Consider the following 21,990-nt stretch of genomic DNA (forward strand, 5'->3'; position numbering starts at 1 on the left):
GGACCACAGCCTTGTCTAACTCAGTGAAACTAAGCCATGCTGTGTGGGGCCACCCAAGATGGACGGGTCATGGTAGTATGTCTGACAGAATGTGGTCCACTGGAGAAGGGAATGGAAAACCACTTCAGTATTCTTGCCTTGAGAACCCCATGAACAGTATGAAAAGCCAAAATGATAGGATACTGAAAGAGGAACTCTCCAGGTCGGTAAGTGCCCAATATGCTACTGGAGATCAGTATAGAAATAACTCCATAAAGAATGAAGGGATGGAGCCAAAGCAAAAGCAATACCCAGTTGTGGATGTGACTGGTGACAGAAGCAAGGTCCGATGCTGTAAAGAGCAATATTGCATAGGAACCTGGAATGTCAGGTCCATGAATCAAGGCAAATTGGAAGTGGTCAAACAGGAGATGGCAAGACTGAACATCGACATTCTAAGAATCAGCGAACTAAAATGGACTGGAATAGGTGAATTTAACTCAGATGACCATTATATCTACTACTGCGGGCAGGAATCCCTCAGAAGAAATGGAGTAGCCATCATGGTCAACAAAAGAGTCTGAAATGCAGTACTTGGGTGCAATCTCAAAAACGACAGAATGATCTCTGTACGTTTCCAAGGCAAACCATTCAATATCACAGTAATCCAAGTCTATGCCCTGACCAGTAATGCTGAAGAAGCTGAAGTTGAACGGTTCTATGAAGACCTACAAGACCTTTTAGAACTAACACCCAAAAAAGATGTCCTTTTCATTATAGAGGACTGGAATGCAAAAGTAGGAACTCAAGAAACACCTGGAGTAACAGGCAAATTTGGCCTTGGAGTATGGAATGAAGCAGGGCAAAGACTAATAGAGTTTTGCCAAGAAAATGCACTGGTCATAGCAAACACCCTCTTCCAACAATGCAAGAGAAGACTCTACATATGGACATCACCAGATGGTCAACACCAAAATCAGATTGATTATATTCTTTGCAGCCAAAGACAGAGAAGCTCTATACAGTCAACAAACCCAAGACCAGAAGCTGACTGTGGCTCAGATCATGAACTCCTTATTGCCAAATTCAGACTTAAATTGAAGAAAGTAGGGAAAACCACTAGACCATTCAGGTATGACCTAAATCAAATCCCTTATGACTATACAGTGGAAGTGAGAAATAGATTTAAGGGACTAGATCTGATAGTGTGCCTGATGAACTATGGTTGGAGGTTGGTGACATTGTATAGGAGACGGAGATTATGACCATCCCCATAGAAAAGAAATGCAAAAAAGCAAAATGGCTGTCTGGAGAGGCCTTACAAATAGCTGTGACAAGAAGAGAAGCGAAAAGCAAAGGAGAAAAGGAAAGATATACGTATCTGAATGCAGAGTTCCAAAGAATATCAAGGAGAGATAACAAAGCCTTCCTCAGTGATCAATGCAAAGAAATAGAGGAAAACAACAGAATGGGAAAGACTAGAGATCTCTTCAAGAAAATTAGAGATACCAAGGGAACATTTCATGTGAAGATGGGATCAGTAAAGGACAGAAATGGTATAGACCTAACAGAAGCAGAAGATATTAAGAAGAGGTGGCATGGCAGGAATACACAGAAGAACTATACAAAAAAGATCTTCACAACCCAGATAATCACAATGGTGTGATCACTCACCTAGAGCCAGACATCCTGGAATGTGAGGTCAAGTGGGCCTTAGAAAGAATCACTATGAACAAAGCTAGTGGAGGAGATGGAATTCCAGTTGAGCTATTTCAAATCCTGAAATATGATGCTGTGAAAGTGCTGCACTCAATATGCCAGCAAATTTGGAAAACTCAGCAGTGACCACAGGACTCGAAAAGGTCCATTTTCATTCCAATCCCTAAGAAAGGCAATGCCAAAGAGTGCTCAAACTACCGCACAAAATTGCACTCATCTCACACGCTAGTTAAGTAATGCTCAAAATTCTCCAAGCCAGGCTTCAGCAATACGTGAACCATGAACATCCAGATGTTCTAGCTGGTTTTAGAAAAGGCAGAGGAACCAGAGATCAAATTGCCAACATCCGCTGGATCATGGAAAAAGCAAGAGAGCTCCAGAAAAACATCTATTTCTACTTTATTGACTATGCCAAAGCCTTTGACTGTGTGGATCACAATAAACTGTGGAAAATTCTGAAAGAGATGGGAATATCAGACCACCTGACCTGCCTCTTGAGAAACCTATATAAACCTTTAGAACTGGACATGGAACAACAGACTGGTTCCAAATAGGAAAAGGAGTACGTCAAGGCTGTATATTGTCACCCTGCTTATTTAACTTAGATGCAGAGTACATCATGAGAAATGCTGGACTGGAAGAAACACAAGCTGGAATCAAGATTGCCGGGAGAAATATCAATAACCTCAGATATGCAGATGACACCACCCTTATGGCAGAAAGTGAAGAGGAACTAAAAAGCCTCTTGATAAAAGTGAAAGAGGAGAGTGAAAAAGTTGGCTTAAAGCTCAACATTCAGAAAACGAAGATCATGGCATCTGGTCCCATCACTTCATGGGAAATAGATGGAGAAACAGTGGAAACAGTGTCAGATTTTATTTTTCTGGGCTCCAAAATCACTGCAGATGGTGACTGCAGCCATGAAATTAAAAGACGCTTACTCCTTGGAAGGAAAGTTATGACCAACCTAGATAGCATATTCAAAAGCAGAGACATTACTTTGCAAACAAAGGTTCGTCTAGTCAAGGCTATGGTTTTTCCTGTGGTCATGTATGGATGTGAGAGTTGGACTGTGAAGAAGGCTGAGCGCTGAAGAATTGATGCTTTTGAACTGTGGTGTTGGAGAAGACTCTTGAGAGTCCCTTGGACTGCAAGGAGATCCAACCAGTCCATTGTGAAGGAGATCAGCCCTGGGATTTCTTTGGAAGGAATGATGCTAAAGCTGAAACTCCAATACTTTGGCCACCTTATGCGAAGAGTTGACTCCTTGGAAAAGACCCTGATGCTGGGAAGGATTGGGGGCAGGAGGAGAAGGGGACGACAGAGGATGAGATGGCTGGATGGCATCACTGACTCGATGGACGTGAGTTTGAATGAACTCCAGGAGTTGGTGATGGACAGGGAGGCCTGGCATGCTGTGATTCATGGAGTCGCAAAGAGTCAGACACGACTGAGCGACTGAACTGAACTGAACTGAAGTGATAGATTTGGGGGGATTATAATTCAATTCTCATTGTCAGAATAATTTCTAGTGAGTTCTTAATGAAATATATGAAAAATATTTTCATGATATGGTGCATTTATAAATGCATATGCTACATACACTGTTCATTGAAGAACAATGTATTCAAAACCCTAAAGGATGATGCCATCAAAGTGTTGCATTCAATTAGTCAGCAAATCTTGAAGACCTGGCAACGGGATTGGAAAAGTTCAATCCTCATCCCAATTCCCAAGAAGGGTAGTACTAAAGAATATGCTAATCATTGGCAATTGCACTCATCTCCCGTACTTATAATCTTGCATGCTAAGACTTCAGCATTATGTGAACTAAGAATTTCCAGATGTCCAAGCTTGATTTAGAAAAGGAAGAGGAACCAGAGATCAAATCACCAACATTTGCTGGATCATAGAGAGAGCTAGGGAATTCCAGAAAACATCTACCTCTGTTTCATTGACTACATCAAACCCTTTGACTGTTTGGATCATAATAAACGGAAAGCTCTTAAAGAGTTAAGGATACCAGACTATCTTACCTGTCTCCTGAGAAACCTGTATGCGGGTCAAGAAGCAATAATTAAAACCCTATATTAAACAACTGATTGGGTCAAGATTGAGAAAGGAGTATGACAGTGTTGTCTGCTGTCACCCTGTTTGTTTAATCTATCTGCTGAGCACATCATGAGAAATGCCGGGCTGGATAAGTTACAAGCTGGAATCAAGATAGTGGGGAGAAACATCAACAACCTCAGATATGCAGATGATACCACTCTAATGGCAGAAAGTGAAGAGGAACTAAAGAGCCTCTTGATAAGGGTGAAGGAGGAGAGTGAAAGAGCCAGCTTAAGACTAAATGTTAAAAAAACTAAGATCATGGCATCCAGCCCCATTACTTCATGGTAAATAGTAGGGGAAAAGGTGCAAGTAGTTATAGATTTCCTCTTCTTGGGCTCTAAAATCATTGTGGATGGTGAATGCAACCATGAAATCAGAAGATGTTTGTTTCTTGGCAGGAAAGCTATGACAAACCTAGACAATGTGTTGAAAAGCAGAGACAGTACTCTAACAAGAAAGGTCCATATAGTCAAGGCTATGGCCTTCCCAGTGATCACGTATGGTTGTGACAGCTGGACAGTAAAGAAGGCGAAGCACCGAAGAATTGAGTCCTTCAAACTGTTGTGCTGGAGAAGACTCCTGAATGTCCCTTAGACAGCAAGAAGATCAAAACAGTCAATCTTAAGGGAAATCAACCCTGAATACTGGTTGGAAGAACTGATGCTAAAACTGAAACTCCAGCATTTTGGTCATCTGATACTAACAGCTGACTCACTGGAAAAGTCCCTGAGGCTGAGAAAGATTGAGGTCTGAAGGAGAAGAGGATGTCAGAGGATGAGATGGCTGGATGGCATCACCAATGCAATGGACATGAACTTGGGCAAACTTTGGGAGATGGTGAGGGACAGAGAGGCCTGGCATGCTGCAGTTCATGGGGTTGTGAAGAGTTGGACATGACTGGGAAACTGAGCAACAACATGTTACATAATTAAATATATTCCTGAAAAGGTATCGAATAAAAACCAAATTTTTTGGTTTTCATTTTACACCTCTGATGATTGGGAGAATTTTTCATAGATTAGCTTCTGGCTCTTTCAAAACTTGTTTTTCTTCTACTACCTACTCTGGTGCTGGATAGTGTGTGAAATTGTTAGTTGCTCAGTCATGTTTGACTCTCGTAGGACACATTACACTGTGATAAGACCCCTAGCCTTGAATCTCTGTGCATGCTGTTAGGTAAAATCAACATGGAGGGTGGGTGGTAGGAATATTTTTAGAAGATATTCCTATACCAGACAGGACCTGGAATTAAACATACATAGAAGTGATTGTGAACTATATAGGTATATTTCTCTAAGGCGGAGTTAAATGTACTTTGTAACTCAATTTCCTGGGCTGGATTCCCCTAAATCCTTATGACCATCCCAGTGCTACCTAACACAAGAAGTATGAAAGGGGGTACCTAAGAAGAATGATCAGACCTAACCCGTTTGGCTAAAAGGTATTGCTTTTTCAAATTTTACAAAAATAATATGATAACATGGACATATTGTAGCTTCAGAGCCTTGGAAAGGATGATGCAAGGGAAAGGCCTTGAAGCTTTAGCTTTACTAGCTTCCATGAAAATTCATCTTTGAATGGCAACTAATTTTATATAAAACTCTATAGTTGGACTTGTGCTCTGGAATCAGGCTCATGGTGTTAAGTGTATAATACCACTGTACATAATATCTTGCGTGTCTTTGCATTGAATGAACATGTTTGGGGCCTGATTTGCTAAATGAGTGATACACAGAGGAGAAGAAAACTTGGGTTTTTGCCAGAGAAAGGAAGGGGCGGGGGGAAAGATGAAGAACCAACAGAAAAAGGTTCAGGAAAGGCTTATGTAGTATGAAACCATCAGGCCATGTGCTTCTGTGGTCAGAATCCAAGCAGTGTGGGTATTGCTGCCTGGCAGACAGTCCGCCAGCAGCAAGAGCTTACTGAGGTTTGCAGTAAAAGTTTCTAGCTCCCTGACAACATCCCGTATCAAGCCTTAGTCTCTCTTCTCTGCCTGAGGGCTTTCTCCAGTGCCAGAAAGCTCACCCCACTACAGGTAGTTGTAACTGTGTGTGTGTGGTATTAGTGCCCCGGGGGTAACCCTCCCACAGGGATGGGAGTCTGTCTAGGCAGCTTCTGGTGGGAGGCTTTTGAGGAGAGTTCTACACTATATCTCAGAGGATCCCCAGAGGAACGAAGTACTAATTTGCTCACAGAAGAGACCCACTCATTTACTCAGTTATTAGCATCTCTCCCTTCCCTGACTCACTTTCCCTAGTTTCTCACCTGTGCTTCCTAAGTTAATCTGTCAAACTTCCCACACTCAGTTCTGTGACAGGGTCTTCTTCTGGGGCAACAGAAACCAAGACACCTGGTTTAAGTCACTTTAAGAAACACAATATAAACATTAAAAAACATGGAATACAGTTTCTAAAGGAAATAGTTTGGTATTCAACAAATTATTTATTTGTGTTAAATGCATCTGTTTAAAAAGAATGCTGAGATTCTGATGAAATTAATTTAGTTTCTATGGGAAGATAAAAAAGAACCAAATTATTGCGTTCAGGGCCTTAAAATTCTCTTGCGTTTATAATCCAACTCTGGCTTATTAAACGGGTCTGTGCTCTGTTAACATACACATGCGCTTATAATATAAACAGCTTAAATAGACATCTGTGTTGACTACATATAAATGGCAGTTAACTTTTTGCCTTGTTTCTGTTCAACAATCCTGATATTTTAGTCTGCTGGCCAGATGAAACAAGATTGGTTTTTTGGTACCAGATGTGTCACAGTTTGCATTTGTGTTTTGCAGGTGTTCCCCCCAGCTGGGAAGATGGAAACTTGCCCTCTCTCTGAGATGATGAGTCAGGATAGAAATACAAATGTGTTAAAAATAATTCAACATATTAATGGAAGGCCTTGTCCCTTGTGGGCTTCTTATGTGTAACATATGAGTAGGCCAGCAGCTGTTCTATATTTTAAAGGAAGAACTAGAAAGTTAGAAGCATACATGGCCATTCAAAACATAAGCAACTGCTTGCAATCATGGAAACAAGGTTCAACAATAAACTTGTAATTGTGAAGCTTCCCCCCAAATAATAATCTCATTGGGTTGTGTTCAGATGGTCTTAGGGTATTGAACAATCTTTCTATTTCCATCCTTTGCATTTACTAAAACAACTTCCTTGTAGAGGCAGAGTGGTAGAGATAACTATATTCTTTAGATAAAAATGGGGATTGATTTCTAGCTTATTTCCACCCTCTAATATTTATATATTTTAAATCACAGTAAAAAGTCCTAACTTTTTTTGGGGGGGTCATTTTTCAAATTGAGGATGAGATGAATTAAGTAAGTAAATGATGTCATCATAGTACTTATTTTGGCTGCACTGGGTCCTCAGTGCAGCATACGGGCTCTTTGTTGGTGCACTTGGGCTTTCTCTAGTTGCAGTGAGTGGGGGTTTATTCCCTAGTTGCAGTGCAGAGGCTTCTTATAGTGATGGCTTCTCTTATGGAGCACGGGCTCTAGGGTGCGTGGGCTTTAACAGTTGTGGCGCACAGGCTTAGTAGCCCCACAGCATGTGGGATCTTAGTTCTTGAACAAGGGATCAAATTCATGTCCCTTGCATTGGAATATGGATTCTTAACCACTGGACCACTAAGGAAGCCCCAGGGAGATCATTTTAACTTAAACATTGTGAAAGAGCCAAAAGCCCCACAGTTGGCTGAGTTGTTAATAAAATATGGTATCTCTTATGTTATTTCAAGCCTCTAAAGCAAGAATGCTTTAGGTGATGAGGTGATGATGTTCGTTGTTTGCTCCTTCAATAAACACCTAATGAATGTTAACTGATATCAGGACTGGCAGTAATCTTTCATTAACCCGTTACCTTCCACTGATCTTATGGGAGGAAGGACTCATTGTCTTTTGGTCTAGTTTCTGAATGAGGAGAATGCTAACCCCTTTCCACCCTTACTGTCTCTCTCAAAGCTCCCCTGTGCAGACACTTCTGTTTGTACCTTTAGGAATAGGCTTTCTTTTCTCCTTTTAAAAATTTCTAAGCTCTCAAGTATAGTAAAGTCTACATGATTGGTCCTTGAGTTTCAATTTCTAGAGTTCAGAAGTATTTTGTGTAGCAGTTATTTTCGTCTTGCTGGAGTTTTTTTTTAGAGAACAAATGAGCAAAGTTTAACAGACTAAATCAGAATCAGGTTAGTACCTGTGCTATTTCAATCTTTTTGCAGTTAACAGCAGTGGTGACAACTGCTCATGGTAATCAGCAAAGCTGGTCCACAGTTTGGGGTGGATACTGCAGGAAGCAGCTTGGAAGGAAAGTGATTGCTTGTTGGTGTTGAAATTTGGAGTATAGCCAACAAAAAGAGCCCTAATCTAAGTCATAAGACATTCATTTAAGGCACAGTGCTATTGCTCAATAAACTGTGACCTTGAAAGTCTTTTTAAAAAAGTTTTGTTTATTTATTATTGGAGTATAGTTGCTTTACAATGTTGTATTAGTTTCTATTGTGCAGCAAAGTGAATCACATTTAGGTCACCATAAAGCACTGAGTAGGTTGAGCAAGTGTGAATAACTTGGTTTCACCAGGTGCCATCTAAGTTTAGAATCCTATTATTATTAAAAAGAAGTGTAGGTAATAGGAGATTTTATGTTTAGAAGAGATGAAGTCTGCATATTGTCAAAAACCTATTTAAGAGGGAAATTTGGCAGCTTGAAGGGAAGTTATTCCCCTTTTGAGAAGTCTTAGCAACCAAGAGGTCTTTTCTCTGTCCAGTCAGAAAGCATGAAAGTTTCAGAACCCAGGTATGGGCATTGGACTGGTGATGGAAATTACTGGTTCAGTCTTCATTATTGAGGCTTACTGAGTAAGAACATGTGGTTTTTCTGGAAGCATGTTCGGAAGTGTGAGAACCTATGACTTGAATTTTTTGCTGGCAAAACAAAGTAAAATCATTTTCAGTTTAACATGAGAAATAATATTTCAGTTAGAATCAGTAGAAAGGAGCAAAACATGCATAATTGAACAGTGAAAACTAAAAAAAGTTATTTTGAATTGTAATTTAAAAATGTATAGCTAAACTGGATTATTTCTCATATCCTTGTCCCTAGCAATGAACTCTCATTTTGAAGACATGTTTTGGGGTAGGAGCTATTAGTTTTCTTTTTTACCAATGTCCAGTGCTTCCCAAGGGAGAAGGCAATGGCACCCCACTCCAGTACTCTTGCCTGGAAACGCCCATGGATGGAGGAGCCTTGTGGGCTGCAGTCCATGGGGTCGCTAAGAGTCAGACATGACTGAGCAACTTCACTTTCACTTTTCACTTTCATGCATTGGAGAAGGAAACGGCAACCCACTCCAGTGTTCTTGTCTGGAGAATCCTAGGGATGGTGGGGCCTGGTGGGCTGCTGTCTATGGGGTCGCACAGAGTCGGACACGACTGAAGCGACTTAGCTGCAGCAGCAGCAGCAGCAGTGCTTCCCAACAGCCACTGCATACAAAGAAGACCCAAAGGTTGTAAAAAGTTTGGCAAAAAGAGCCACCTTTTTTCTCAATGTAGCTCAGGTATAAGGAATAGTTATAGTTTTTAAAGATGAAAAAAATACCTTGTTTCAATATCCTAGTTTTATGTATAAAGAAACCACAGTGCCAAGAAGCTAAGTCTCATAATTCGTTAATGTTAGAATTGAGACTCAAACCTTGGTTTTTCTATGCTCCATCACACTGTTAGATGTTGGAAGAGACTACCATAGAAGCTGCTCAATTAATGTTTGCTGCTGAATAATAATGACTCTGATGATGAATTATTTTCATAATTCTTATCCATGGGAGCTGGTTTAAACCAGTGATTCTCATGGAGGAGGGAAGGTGGGAGTCACGTGTAGTTTGAAAACAAAGCTTTGCTTTACTGCTTTGGTTTGTTTTCAGTGATGATATTTACTTTATTTTGAATTTCAAATTATGTTTGAAAAGAGCATGAGATTCTTATGTTTACTGAGGACAATTGTACCTGTAAAGTGACTCATGTGTTAGCTTCTTTCAGGATTTTGCTTCTGTGAATAAAATTTATTTTTCACTTGCTCTTCCTTTTAGTTAAAAATGAAACTAAAAACGGGTGATTTAGACTGTAATCAGTTTCCTTTTGGATACTCCAGATACAAAGAAATTGCAGGTGGAAACAACCTGTCAACTATGTATCAACTGATGAATGGGTAAACAAATGTGGTATATTTATACAATGGAGTATCACTCAGTCATAAAAAGGAGTGAAATACTTACATATGTTACAACATGGCTGAACCTTGAAGACATTATGCCAAGTGAAAGAAGCCAGACACAAAAGGACATCTATTGTATGATTCTAGTTGGATGAAACATCTAGAATAGGCAAATTCAGAGAGATAGAAACTAGACAAGTGGTAACTCCCACCAAAGCTTGTGGGAAGGGGGAATGAGGACTGACTGCTAATGGGTACGGACTTAATTTTTGAGTGATGGACATGTTACAAAACTAGGTAGTAGTGATATCTGCATAATATTGTAATATACTAAACGCCACTGAATTGCACACTGTAAAATGGTTTTATCCATATTTTACAATTAAAAAGAACAGGGACTGCATGAGTGACATTTTATCAACCCTTTTCATGTGTTTATGATTTGTGAATAGGACTAGGTGTTGCGATGAAAGGGAAACCATCTTGTTTGCAGTTAATGGCTTCTGTAGGTCCCCAAAATATATATATACATAAAATATATTATTATTTTATCATGCTGCTGCTGCTAAGTCGCTTCAGTCTTTTTTTCTCATAGATTATATTTAACTTATATAATTACTATAATATATAATATATATAAATATATAAATAATATATTCTACAAAAAATATTTGTAGAATATATTACTGTGTATGCTTAGTCACTCAGTTTTTCCGACTCTTTGCAACCCCGTGGACTGCAGCCTGCCAGGCTCCTCTGTCCATGGGGATTATCCAGGTAAGAATACTAGAATGGGTTGCCATGCCCTCCTCCAAGGGGGTCTTCCCAACCCAGGGATTGAACCCAGGCCTCCCACATTGCAGGGGGAGTCTTTTACTGACTGAGCCACCAGGGAATACCGGGGTGGGTAGCCTATCCATTCTCCAGAGAATCTTCCTGACCCAGAAATTGAACCGGGGTCTCCTGCCTTGCAGGTGGATTATTTATCAGCTGAGCTACCAGGGAAGCCAGAAGTATATATAACCTAGGCAGGGGCTTCCCAGGTGGTGCAGTGTGAGAGGTGCAAGAGATGTGAGTTCGATCCTTGGGCTGGGAAGATCCCCTGGGGTGGGAAATGGCAACCCACTCCAGTATTCTTACCTGAAAAATTCCATGGACAGAGATGCCTGGTTGCCTACATTCCATGGGGTCACAAAGGGATAGATACAACTGAGCAACTGAGCACACAGACACATTTTAATACACAGATTATATGCACTTCTATAATTATATATATTTTAGGGGTAGAAGGTCAGGACTTATGCATGTCACCAGAACCTTACCACGCTGGCACCCTGATCTTGGACTTCCAGCCTTCAGACTGTGAGAAATAAATGTATGTCGTTTATAAGCCACTCGGTTAGTCTACAGCATTTTGTTATAGCAACTCAAACTGACTAGTACACCAAGTTTGCTTCTTCTGGTCAACTCCAAAGTGGTTTAGAAATGAATTTGTTTTCTCATCTCCTCCCCATAGATTTCACAATATAATAATTTTCTAGGGGATATCATAATCATTTGGGGAATTTTGCTTACTGTTTTTGTTTATATTCATAACAAAAATTTCTGAAAAAATGTAAAATATAGAAACTACTATACTATGTGATAGTGATTTGTTACTATGTAATAAACAACTACATTTAGACTGATCATAAAAGTAAAAACCAACACAAATATCTTCATTTTCTAAAGAAATATATCTTTATTGACTTTTTCCATTTTCTTACAAAGCAGTTAAAATCTCATTCTTGAACTTGCATGCTGTTCAATGTTATGGTGGCTGTCTCCTTATGAGACTGTCAGTGGAGCTGTGGTAAGTTTCCTTAAGCACCACAGAAGACAATCATTGCGTGGTCCCACTTTTCCAGAAAAGAATCCAAGTTTCACCAGAAAGAGTATGCTTAGCTCTCTTGAAGAAGACCAGTTTAGTGGATTAATGTCTAATTTACATACAGTAAGAAAGACAACCTTTGAATCTTTACAGATTAAATGCCCACTTTATACCATGGTGTAATTGTTTGAATTATTCATGAGTGTACAGTATATAGATGTAGATGAACTAGATATGTCTATAAATAAAATAGTGCTTTAAGATAACAAAATTCTTTGGCTGATTTAAATGCCTACAGTGGACTCTTTAAAAACACTAAAATGAAAATGGCCCCACTATTATTGTCAATCTTAACACTGAACTAGTGCGGAAGGTTCCTATACTGTTGACTGTCACCATCTCCAGGTCCACTATGTATTCTCTTGGTCCTGATAGCGACTTCACCAGCACAAGCATTGCACTTACAGGACTTGTTTGCTAGAATGAAAGAAAAAATGAGGGAGTGAGAGAATAATTTTTCCTCTATTGGAGTTTCTATTATTTGTGAATACACTTCCTTATAAGAATTAGGGGAAGAATTCTGAGGTAGGATTAAAGTCACTACTTAGTCCATTCTTGGAGAAGGCAATGGCATCCCACTCCAGTACTCTTGCCTGGAAAATCCCATGGACGGAGGAGCCTGGTAGGCTGCAGTCCATGGGGTCGCTAAGAGTTGGACACGACTGAGCGACTTCACTTTCACTTTTCACCTTCATGCATTGGAGAAGGAAATGGCAACCCACTCCAGTGTTCTTGCCTGGAGAATCCCAGGGACGGGGGAGCCTGGTGGCTGCCGTCTATGGGGTCACACAGAGTCGGACAAGACTGAAGTGACTTAGCATAGCATAGCACAGTCCATTCTTTGTTATAATCCTTCTTGAATCTTGTCTCTTGTCCACACAGTCATTAGTCTCAGATATAGGGACATACTTTTTTTGATAGTTCTTTGTTTTCTTTCATCTCTCTGTGTTAATTTTTCTCTTCACTTTTATTGAGTAGTTATATCAGTAAGAGACTGCAGTTCAAGTGAGAATGACTCATTATAGAGACTGCAGTTTATGTGAGAATCTGATATTTTTTGGACTGATAAAAAAAGTTGTCACCTTTCACTTCTCACCATTGTGGATCTGTTTATATTCTAATAGGTGAAGAGATATGTAAACAGTTTCAATAGAATGTGGCAAATGCTAAGATATGCAGGGATATGCAGGGTTACATGAAGATACATAGAGGCACATGTATGTGTGTGTTAGTTGCTCAGTCGTGTCTGACTCCTTGTGACCCCATGGGTTGCAGCCTGATAGGCTCCTCTGTCCATGGAATTTTTCAGGCAAGAATACTGGAGTGGGTTGCTATTTCCTTCTCTAGGGGATCTTCCAGACGCAGGGACTAAACTCGGGTCTCTTGCATTGCAGGCAGATTCTTTACCATTTGAGCCACCAGGGAAGTCCATATAGAGGTGTATACACACAGGAAAAAAGAGAGGGACTCTGAAGCATTAAGGGAAGGCCTTTGATTGCCTGAGGACAGTCACCCAGAATAATTGGGAGTTTTGTAAAGAAGCATGTTCTGGAGAAGTGGATGCAGTTTCATTTTGATGGACAATATGATGGGCACTGGAGACTCCAGAGAGATCAGTTTGGACAGGCAGGCAGGTAGGTGTATGGATCTGGGTGCCAAGAGGAGGGCAGGGATAGAAACAATGGATTAGGACTTTCGGTGTCACTTCAACTGTGTGCGTGCTAAGTTGCTTCAGTCGTGTCTGACTCTTTGTGACCCTATGGACTGTAGCCTGCCAGACTCGTCTGTTCATGAGATTCTCCAGGCAAGAAAACTGGAGTGGGTTGCCATGCCCTCCTCCAGGGGATCTTCCTGACCCAGGGATGGAACCCGAGTCTCTTATGTCTCTTGCATTGGCAGGCGGGTTCTTTAATACTAGCACCACCTGGGGAGCCCAGTCACTTCAACAGATGGGCATTAAACCAAGGGAGAAAATGTACACATGATAATACTGGGTCTGGGAGAGGCCAACATTTAAGGATGGGCAGAAGAGAAGCCATCGAAGGAAGCTGAGAAGAAATAGATAATTAAGTAGGAAACAGATGAACAGCAAGAAGTGCCCAATAGAACAGGGGAGGATGAAGGTGACTAGAACTAAAAAAATGCCTCTGGATATAGCAGTATGAATGCTGTTGGTGGCTTTTTTTCCAGAGCAATTTCAGTAAGGTAGTGGGAATAGAAGGCAGAAGAGTAACTAGGAAGTGAGAAAGTAGAGACTGTGATTACAGACTATGCTTTAAGAACCTTGGCTAGGAAGGGAGAACAGAGAGAGGAGGCAACATCTAGAGGGAACAAGTTGCATATGTAGGAGGTAATTAGAATTTAATACGGTAAGTTCCTGAAGGAAATGGAATGAAGAATATAGGAGTGAGTTGGCCTTGATGGATAGAAGTGAAAGTCTGTCTTTGGAAAATTCAAGCAAGAAAGATAGAAGGGGGACACATGGAGTTAAATTTGCAAGGGATAGGATGATAAGTTCAAATAATTCATGACTGTTGGTTTCAGTGGTTTCAGAAGAGTAGGAGGTGAGTTCACCTACTGAAAATGAAGGGTGACTCCATGGACATGAATTTGAAATTTGAGCAAGCTCCAGGAGTTGGTAATGGACCAGGAAACCTGGTGTGTTGCAGTCCATGGGGTTGCAAAGAGTCGGACATGACTGAACAACTGAACTGAAGTACTTAAAGACTATGGGGACATTTGCAATCAGCGACTGAAAAGAAGGAACAAAAGAAAGTAATAGGATTGTTGAGCATACTGAGGACACCCCTGAGGATTTAAAATATTACCAGTCTGTGCTGACAAGGTGGGTACGAAAATAGATATGGATTATGTGATTGATCTAGGGTTACTGGACAGGGAGTGGAAGTGCTGATGACAGTAGTTCAAGGGTCCAATAAGAAGTTGATAGGCTGTAAGAAAATGGGGGATGGGGGTCAGAGGACTAACATCACTTTGAGAGTAAAGTGAGGGCATGAAAGAGAAGGAGAATTGGTCCCTGAGGGGATCACTGGAGACTAAGATTCTAGTGTGGAACTGTTCTGCATGATAAAAGTGTCCATCATGTGGCTATGGGGTGGTGGCAGAGTAACATGAAGCTGAAGTTCATGGGGATGACATGGCCAGAGATTTGTAGGCTAAGGTCCTGGATGACTATAATAGTGCCCAATTCTGAGTGATCTCACCTACTCCTTACACACTCTCCCTGAGTGAGCTCATCCATAGCCATGGCTTCAAGTATGACATATCTGCCAGTGGCTTAAAAGTCTATACTATGAGTTCCAAGCCCACATATCCAATACCCTACTCAGATTTACTTGGAAGTCTCAAGGCAACCAGTACTCCATATGTCCAAACTGAACTCCTTGGCTTCCTCTCCACACTAACTCCTTCTTCCTTATCTCAGTAAATGGTCCCACCATCTATTGTTGCTCAAGACAGAAACTTGGAGGAGAATGATGTTTCATTCTCCTTCACCTCCCCATAAAAAACAGCTTACCAAGTCATGTAGTTCTTCGTATATCATCATAAATCTGTCCACTTCTTTTGGACACACTGCTACTACCCTAGTCCCCCATCTTTTGAATTACTGATCTTTCCATTTCCATTTTTGCTCCACTTCAATCCAGGCTCTACAGTGTAGCCAGGGTTTTTTTTTTTTTTTTTTTTAATGAAAAGTGAAAGTGAAGTCGCTCAGTCGTGTCCGACTCTTAGCGACCCCATGGACTACATCCCACCAGGCCCTCCGTCCATGGGATTTTTGAGGCAAGAGTACTGGAGTGGGGTGTGAAAACCTGATAGCAATTCCTCTTCTTGAAACCCTTAGTATGGTCTGTCATGCATTATGTGATATAGGCTCTGCTCATCTCTCCAGGTTTCTCTCAAATGACTCTGCCTATAGTACCTGGAGTTGTAGATCAACTTGTCTGCTTTTTATTGCTTCCATTTGCTAGTCTCTAACTGCTAGTCTTCAGTTTAAATCTACTTCCAGGAAGCTCCCAGACCACCACTACCTTGGTTAGGGTTGACATACAGTGTACGCATGAGGAATTTGCCATGTTCATTTGAAACATTCAGCACACTTGTGAACACTTGTTCAATGTCTTGACCATAAGACTCACTGGGGCTGAAACTGGTTTGGTATTATTTACTGCTGTATCTCTAGAATCTAGCATGGTACTTGCCTCCTATAGGTAACAGTGATACCTTGAAGGTGTTGATTGAATTAATTCATTCATTTAAAAATATTTTTGAGCACCTGCAAAAGGCCAGGTACCATTCATTCTATGTGCTGTGCATGGAAAAGTGAACAGATAGACAATGTGTCTGCTCATTGCCCTCACATTGTAGTAGGTGACATAGACAAATAACTATTACAGAAGGTGGTGCTAGGGGTTATGAAGAAAAATAAGTCTCAGTAAGGGAGGGAAGATATTGGTTGGTGTGGGTGAAGGATGGTATTCTACCTTCAATTTAATGTATTACTTCTTTCTAATGTGTTCACTTTTCTAAGGAAGAAGATTTTTTCAGTATTCTCCCAAAAGGAATATAAATAAAATCCTATATCCCTCAGATTCTTTCAAGGATAAGGTCCAGTCTTATGCTTCTCAAGAAATTGTCTTTGACTCCTAATTCTTTGATGTCTTAGGCCATGGAATTAAACACAATTAAACATTGCTGCTGTCTTCATAGGTGTTAACTATGCCACAAAGTAATATTTAAAGCCCTTTGATATAAGGAACTGTGTATTACATACACTTAGCATGGAACTGAGCATATAATAAGTGTTTAATTAATGCCTGCTGATTGTAAATGGCCTCAGCACAAGTGGAATTTCAGTGAAAACATTTTGTAGGATTTTATACAACTACTTTTTGAATTATGTGATAAGAAGTAGTCTTGAAATACCTTTTTATTTTAAATGCTTCTTTTTGGTTTTCAAATAGTAGTATTTAACTCTGGGATTATAAAAATTGACAATGTTTTATATCATTCATTAAAAGGGATTTTACTTGAGACAAATACTGTATTTATGATAAGTGCACTGATATGAATCATAAAACTTTAATAATGCCATGTTTATTAAAAATATGCAGGAACTTTGCATAACTATTTGTTGATACTCCTAGGAAATTTTTTTTTTCTTAAATTATACCTAAGAGTCCCAAATGGAAAATTATTTTTAAATGAACCTATTTTGTTGCCATGGGTTACAAATAATGTGATTTCTTTGGGCTAAAATTATTAAATTGTTATTATCTAAACTGTGTGAAGTTCCTTTAAAGTAAATTTCTTATAAATATCTATTATATCTCAAATTTAAAGCATCAAATGTTAAAGAAGTTTATTTTTAGTTATTAGAAAAAAGAATAGTAACAGATTGTATTTGGGTTGGGTTTTTCTCTTCAGAAGTTGGTCATGAGAAATTAATCATTTTTAATTTACTGGCAAAGAAACAGAATCACATAATTCTAGAGCTGGAAGGGAACTTAATATATCAAAGAACAGGATAAATGTGTAAACATTAAAAATCTGTAAACTTTACCACAAGGATGAATTTCCCAATTTACTTTTCATATTCTCAAAATGAAATATTGACCTTAAAATTTGATTAAAAATGAAGAGTGCCCAAAGGAGTTTTGAGAAAATTGTAACTGGATGAACAACATCCTTAACATGAAACAGTTACCGTAACCCTGCAAACTGGTTGGTGGGGTGCCATCGTTTTCACATGGAGTGGTGAGCCATATTTAAAATGTCAGAATTTTAACCTCAAATGAACTTGCTAAGATTTTGCAGGGGGACTGGAAGGCTGAGGCATTGGAGTCAGGAAGATCTGCTCAGAAACCCTTGGAGTGATTAGAGAGGTGCTAAGAGCCAGTTTAAAGGAAGAGAGTCAGGGACATGAGAAAGCAAAGATAACACACGGGACACTGTGAAGAGAGAAATGGCAGAATTCAGAGAAAGACTTCATATAGGCAATGAAAGAAAAGGAAAACATAAAGGTGACCTCACACTGTCTTCCTGGAAATTTGCAAGAATGGTACAACTTATTGGTTGTATACATGGTACAAGGGTGGGAGGTTGGGGTCACTTCTCAGATACTTATGGGTCTTAGTTTTGATGCAAATCTTGTGAATGTAACAATAAGGAATTCAGGGTTTTTGAAAAGTTCTGTAAGAATTAATTTTTCTATGTACAATTAAATAGCTGTCACTGATTTGTAGTATCTAGTGTGTGTGTGTGTGTGTGTGTGTATGTGTGTGCAGGCAGGCTTGTATTTTGGTGGTCACATATAACTCTGTTAGAGTCTGTAATTTTTATCTGAGTGACTTTAGAGAAGCTAATTCATCTCCCTGGGTCTCACTTTTCTGTAAAATATGGAGATAAATATTAATCTTACCAAGTATCAATATTACCAAGAGGATTATGAAATAATGCATACAGGAAGGCCTTACACAATGCCTGCACATAAAAACTCTTTAAATGTTGGCTTTCTTTCCAAGTGAATTACTATCAAACAACAACAAACTTGAACCAAGTTTGCTAAGGCTGCCCTCAGGATACTTACTCTTAGGTAGAACTCTCCGTTTTCATTTCCAGATTTAATCCGAAAAGTGTTGATAGTGTTGGCATAAATGGTTGTGGCCTGTATTTGGAAGATGTCTGATGGTACAGACCTATCAGATCGAATGCTCATATATTTGTAGACGATGGATTGAGGAATTTCTCGGCACATTGCATTTGAGACTGGGCAAACACATCGGCTGCAGAGACAAAAGTATTCACTGTTAGGCTTGGTAAAATCAGAAGATTCTCAGTTTCAAAAGTTCTGGTTTTTCTTACTTCTCTGATGTTAGAACATAGGGATCTTGACAAGGATTTCGTGGGTAACAACGGAAGCCGCCATGATAATTCCAACACATTTCATCTTCCCGACATTCATTTGTGGTCTCACACTCATTTATATCTGTAGAGATGCAGAGTCAAAGAGTTTACTGATATAAGTAAATTGCCTAAGTGGCAGATGCCAGTTTGCCACCAGAAGGAGGTATATGAGAATCTGGACTGTTTAATTTGATTTTAGACCTAAAACTTGGTGGGACCTGAATTCATTGCATTTAATTCAGAACAGATGTAGTGAAACCATTCTCAACTGATTAGTATGTGTCATTTCATTGTATTTTATCAAGCATCTATTATTCATCTGTTGAATTCAAAGCCAAATGCTAGGCCATTGACTTTGCTTAAATAAAAGTGAAAGACACCACTTCTTGGGGGATTAGAGAAGGCTGAAGGAAGGAGGAGCCCTCTCAACTTGGCCTAGATAGGATGGTTAGGTGGTGGTTAGATAGGATTTTTATCATGGAGGTGGGGAGGGTCTTCCAGGGTGAGAAAGCAGCAAACAAAAACTCTGGAGATGGAAGTTTATTGTCAGGCTCATGAGCTTGAAGAGAGGGAAAAGCTAGAATGTGATTTCAGTAAGGTGTAGTGTGCTGCTGGATAGTTGGTACTCTGGGAGTGGGTTACACTGTCCTTAAGAAGCTGTTTACAGGAAAAGAAATGAAGCTATGAAGCATTCCAGCATGTGAAAGTGAAAGTCGCTCAGTTGTGTCTGACTCTTTGCAACCCCATGGACTATACCATCCATGGAATTCTCCAGGCCAGAATACTGGAGTGGGTAGCCATTCCCTTCTCCAGGGGATCTCCCCAACTCAGTGACTGAACCCAGGTCTCTCACATTGTGGGCAGATTCTTTACCAGCTGAGCCACCAGGGAAGCCCAAGAATACTGGAGTGGGTAGCCTATCCCTTCTCCATCAGATCTTCTCGAACTGGAAATCTAACCGGGGTCTCCTGCATTGCAGGCAGATTCTTTATCAGCTGAGCTACCAGGGAAGCCCATAGAATGCGGCTATTTAAAGATCATGGGGAAGAGGAATTAAGGAAGGGGCTGTCAGCAGTGAGAAGCAACCCAGGAAAATGCAGTTCAAGGAGGTCAGAACAAGAGAGAGTCTCAGGAAGGAGGGTTGTGGAAAGGTCAGGCTGGACAAAGACTGAGTTTAGACTTGGGAATCAAGAGTTCCCAGATGACATCTGAGAGAACAGTTTCTCCAGAGAACCATTACAACAATGACAAAAATTATATTAATATGCATATCCTTATGTGTGCCTTCCTTTACATTTGAATAGTGGTAAGTTTATCCAATATAAGTCTTTTCTGAATCATTCCTTCCACACAATCAATTTTCATTCGTTAATTTACTTATTCCATAAATAATTTACTGAATTCTTATTAACAAGGCAGTCATGGCCTAGCTGCTGGGATGTGATCTCTTTCTTCCCTCTGAATTCTTATATCTCATTTTTCCTCTTTTGGGGCCTTTATTGGTTTCTGTTTTGCATTATTGAAATCTGCATGTTTGTTTCAATCCATTAGCTTGTAAACTCCTGGAGGGTAAGCGCCATTGTGCACATCTTTTTATCCCTTTATCACATAGCATGAATGCACTGGAGGCACCTGGATTTTAGCAAATATTAAACTGAATGTGAGAGTTGGACTATAAAGAAAGCTGAGCACTGAAGAATTGATGCTTTTGAACTGTGGTGTTGGCGAAGACTATTGAGAGTCCCTTGGACTGCAAGGAGATCCAACCAGTCCATCCTAAAGGAGCTCAGTCCTGGGTGTTCATTGGAAGGACTGATGTTGAAGCTAAAACTCCAATATTTTGGCCACCTGATGTGAAGAGCTGACTCATTTGAAAAGACCCTGATGCTGGGAAAGATTGAGGGCAGGAGGAGAAGGGGATGACAGAGGATGAGATGGTTGGATGGCATTACCGACTCAATGGACATGAATTTGGGTAAACTCAGGGAGTTGGTGATGGACAGGGAGGCCTGGCATGCTGCGGTTCATGGGGTTGCCAAGAGTTGGACACGACTGAGTGACTGAACTGACTGACTGAAACTGAACTAAGTTGCTCTTCACACAACGTGTGGAGATAGTGAGAAAGATATCTCTATGTGGCATGAAGGAAAAACAAATAAGGGTTAAGTGGCTGACTCAAGTGTATACAGATAGTGACAGGCATCTTTCCACCACAAGGTACTGCATCCTCTAAATGAGAAGAATTCCATTCTTTGTCTTTGGAGAAAAAAAATTTTCTTTTAGCTTCCAAACTGGCAAGAGCTCTCTGGAACCCAAGAGGAGACTGGAAAAGCCATGCAGTTTCCAAGAGTCAGTTACAAAAAGTATCTTCTTTTGGACTGGCTATGGCTAAAGAAAGAACTTAGATTCCTCAGAAGAAATCACAGCTGACTTGTCCTTTCAATATTTTTCCCTTTTTTGAAAAATAAAGATGCTGTTTAGTTAGCTACAGGACTGGTTTGTTATATGGAGTCCAAAAGTGGCAAAAGGAAACTTTATGTAATAATTTTATTTATTACTTCCAGTAATTTACAGCCTAGCATAATCAGCTCCTTAATCATTTTGGAGGGTTTTTCAGAAATGATTAATAGTATTAAAATATTTCATGAGTGTGTCTGTGTATCTGAGTACGCTGTCTCTCTCTCTGTTTCTCTTCCTCACCACTGTCCCTTTCCCCTCCCCACACCAACCAGCACATACACAGAGAGTTTTCATTTTTGCAAGACTGTGGAAATGAGAACAGTTATTTCATCCCCCAAATAAACTTTTTAGGGGAAGGTGAGAATCGAAACTCTTTTGGTATTAATTTAACCTGTGGACTGTTGGAAAGGGATGCTTTCAGTGGGGTAAACCAATTGTTTGATACCTTAAAAGAATGGTCTCTTTCACAAAAAATGTTTTAGTTTAACAAATACTCTTCAAGATATAACACTGATGAATCCCTTATTTATAATTCCACTGCATTTCACCTTTCATCATAACAGATATAAATGTTTCCATAAAGTAGGCAGGTAACTGACTGTTAACTTGTTTCGGTCTTTTGCTGGGTATCAAGTCCATTTATGA

At 39.9% G+C, this 21,990-nt stretch overlaps 1 protein-coding gene across 4 annotated transcripts in view; it reads right to left on the reverse strand.

The window, feature by feature from the left end:
- Window positions 1–11,745: 11,745 nt before the first annotated feature.
- Window positions 11,746–21,990, reverse strand: part of EFEMP1 (EGF containing fibulin extracellular matrix protein 1) — a 69,711-nt gene continuing 59,466 nt past the window's right edge. For all 4 annotated transcript variants that reach the window (XM_027555336.1, XM_027555334.1, XM_027555337.1 and 1 more), the window contains 3 exons: window positions 18,844–18,967; window positions 18,569–18,764; window positions 11,746–12,375 (listed from right to left, as the gene is read on the reverse strand). In XM_027555336.1, coding sequence (XP_027411137.1) covers window positions 12,214–12,375; window positions 18,569–18,764; window positions 18,844–18,967 — 482 coding nt within the window. In that variant the 3' untranslated portion in view covers window positions 11,746–12,213. The remainder of the gene's footprint in view (window positions 12,376–18,568; window positions 18,765–18,843; window positions 18,968–21,990) is intronic.

This window comes from Bos indicus x Bos taurus, chromosome 11 (genome assembly GCF_003369695.1).
Source record: "Bos indicus x Bos taurus breed Angus x Brahman F1 hybrid chromosome 11, Bos_hybrid_MaternalHap_v2.0, whole genome shotgun sequence".
NCBI classification, from domain to species: Eukaryota; Metazoa; Chordata; class Mammalia; order Artiodactyla; family Bovidae; genus Bos; species Bos indicus x Bos taurus.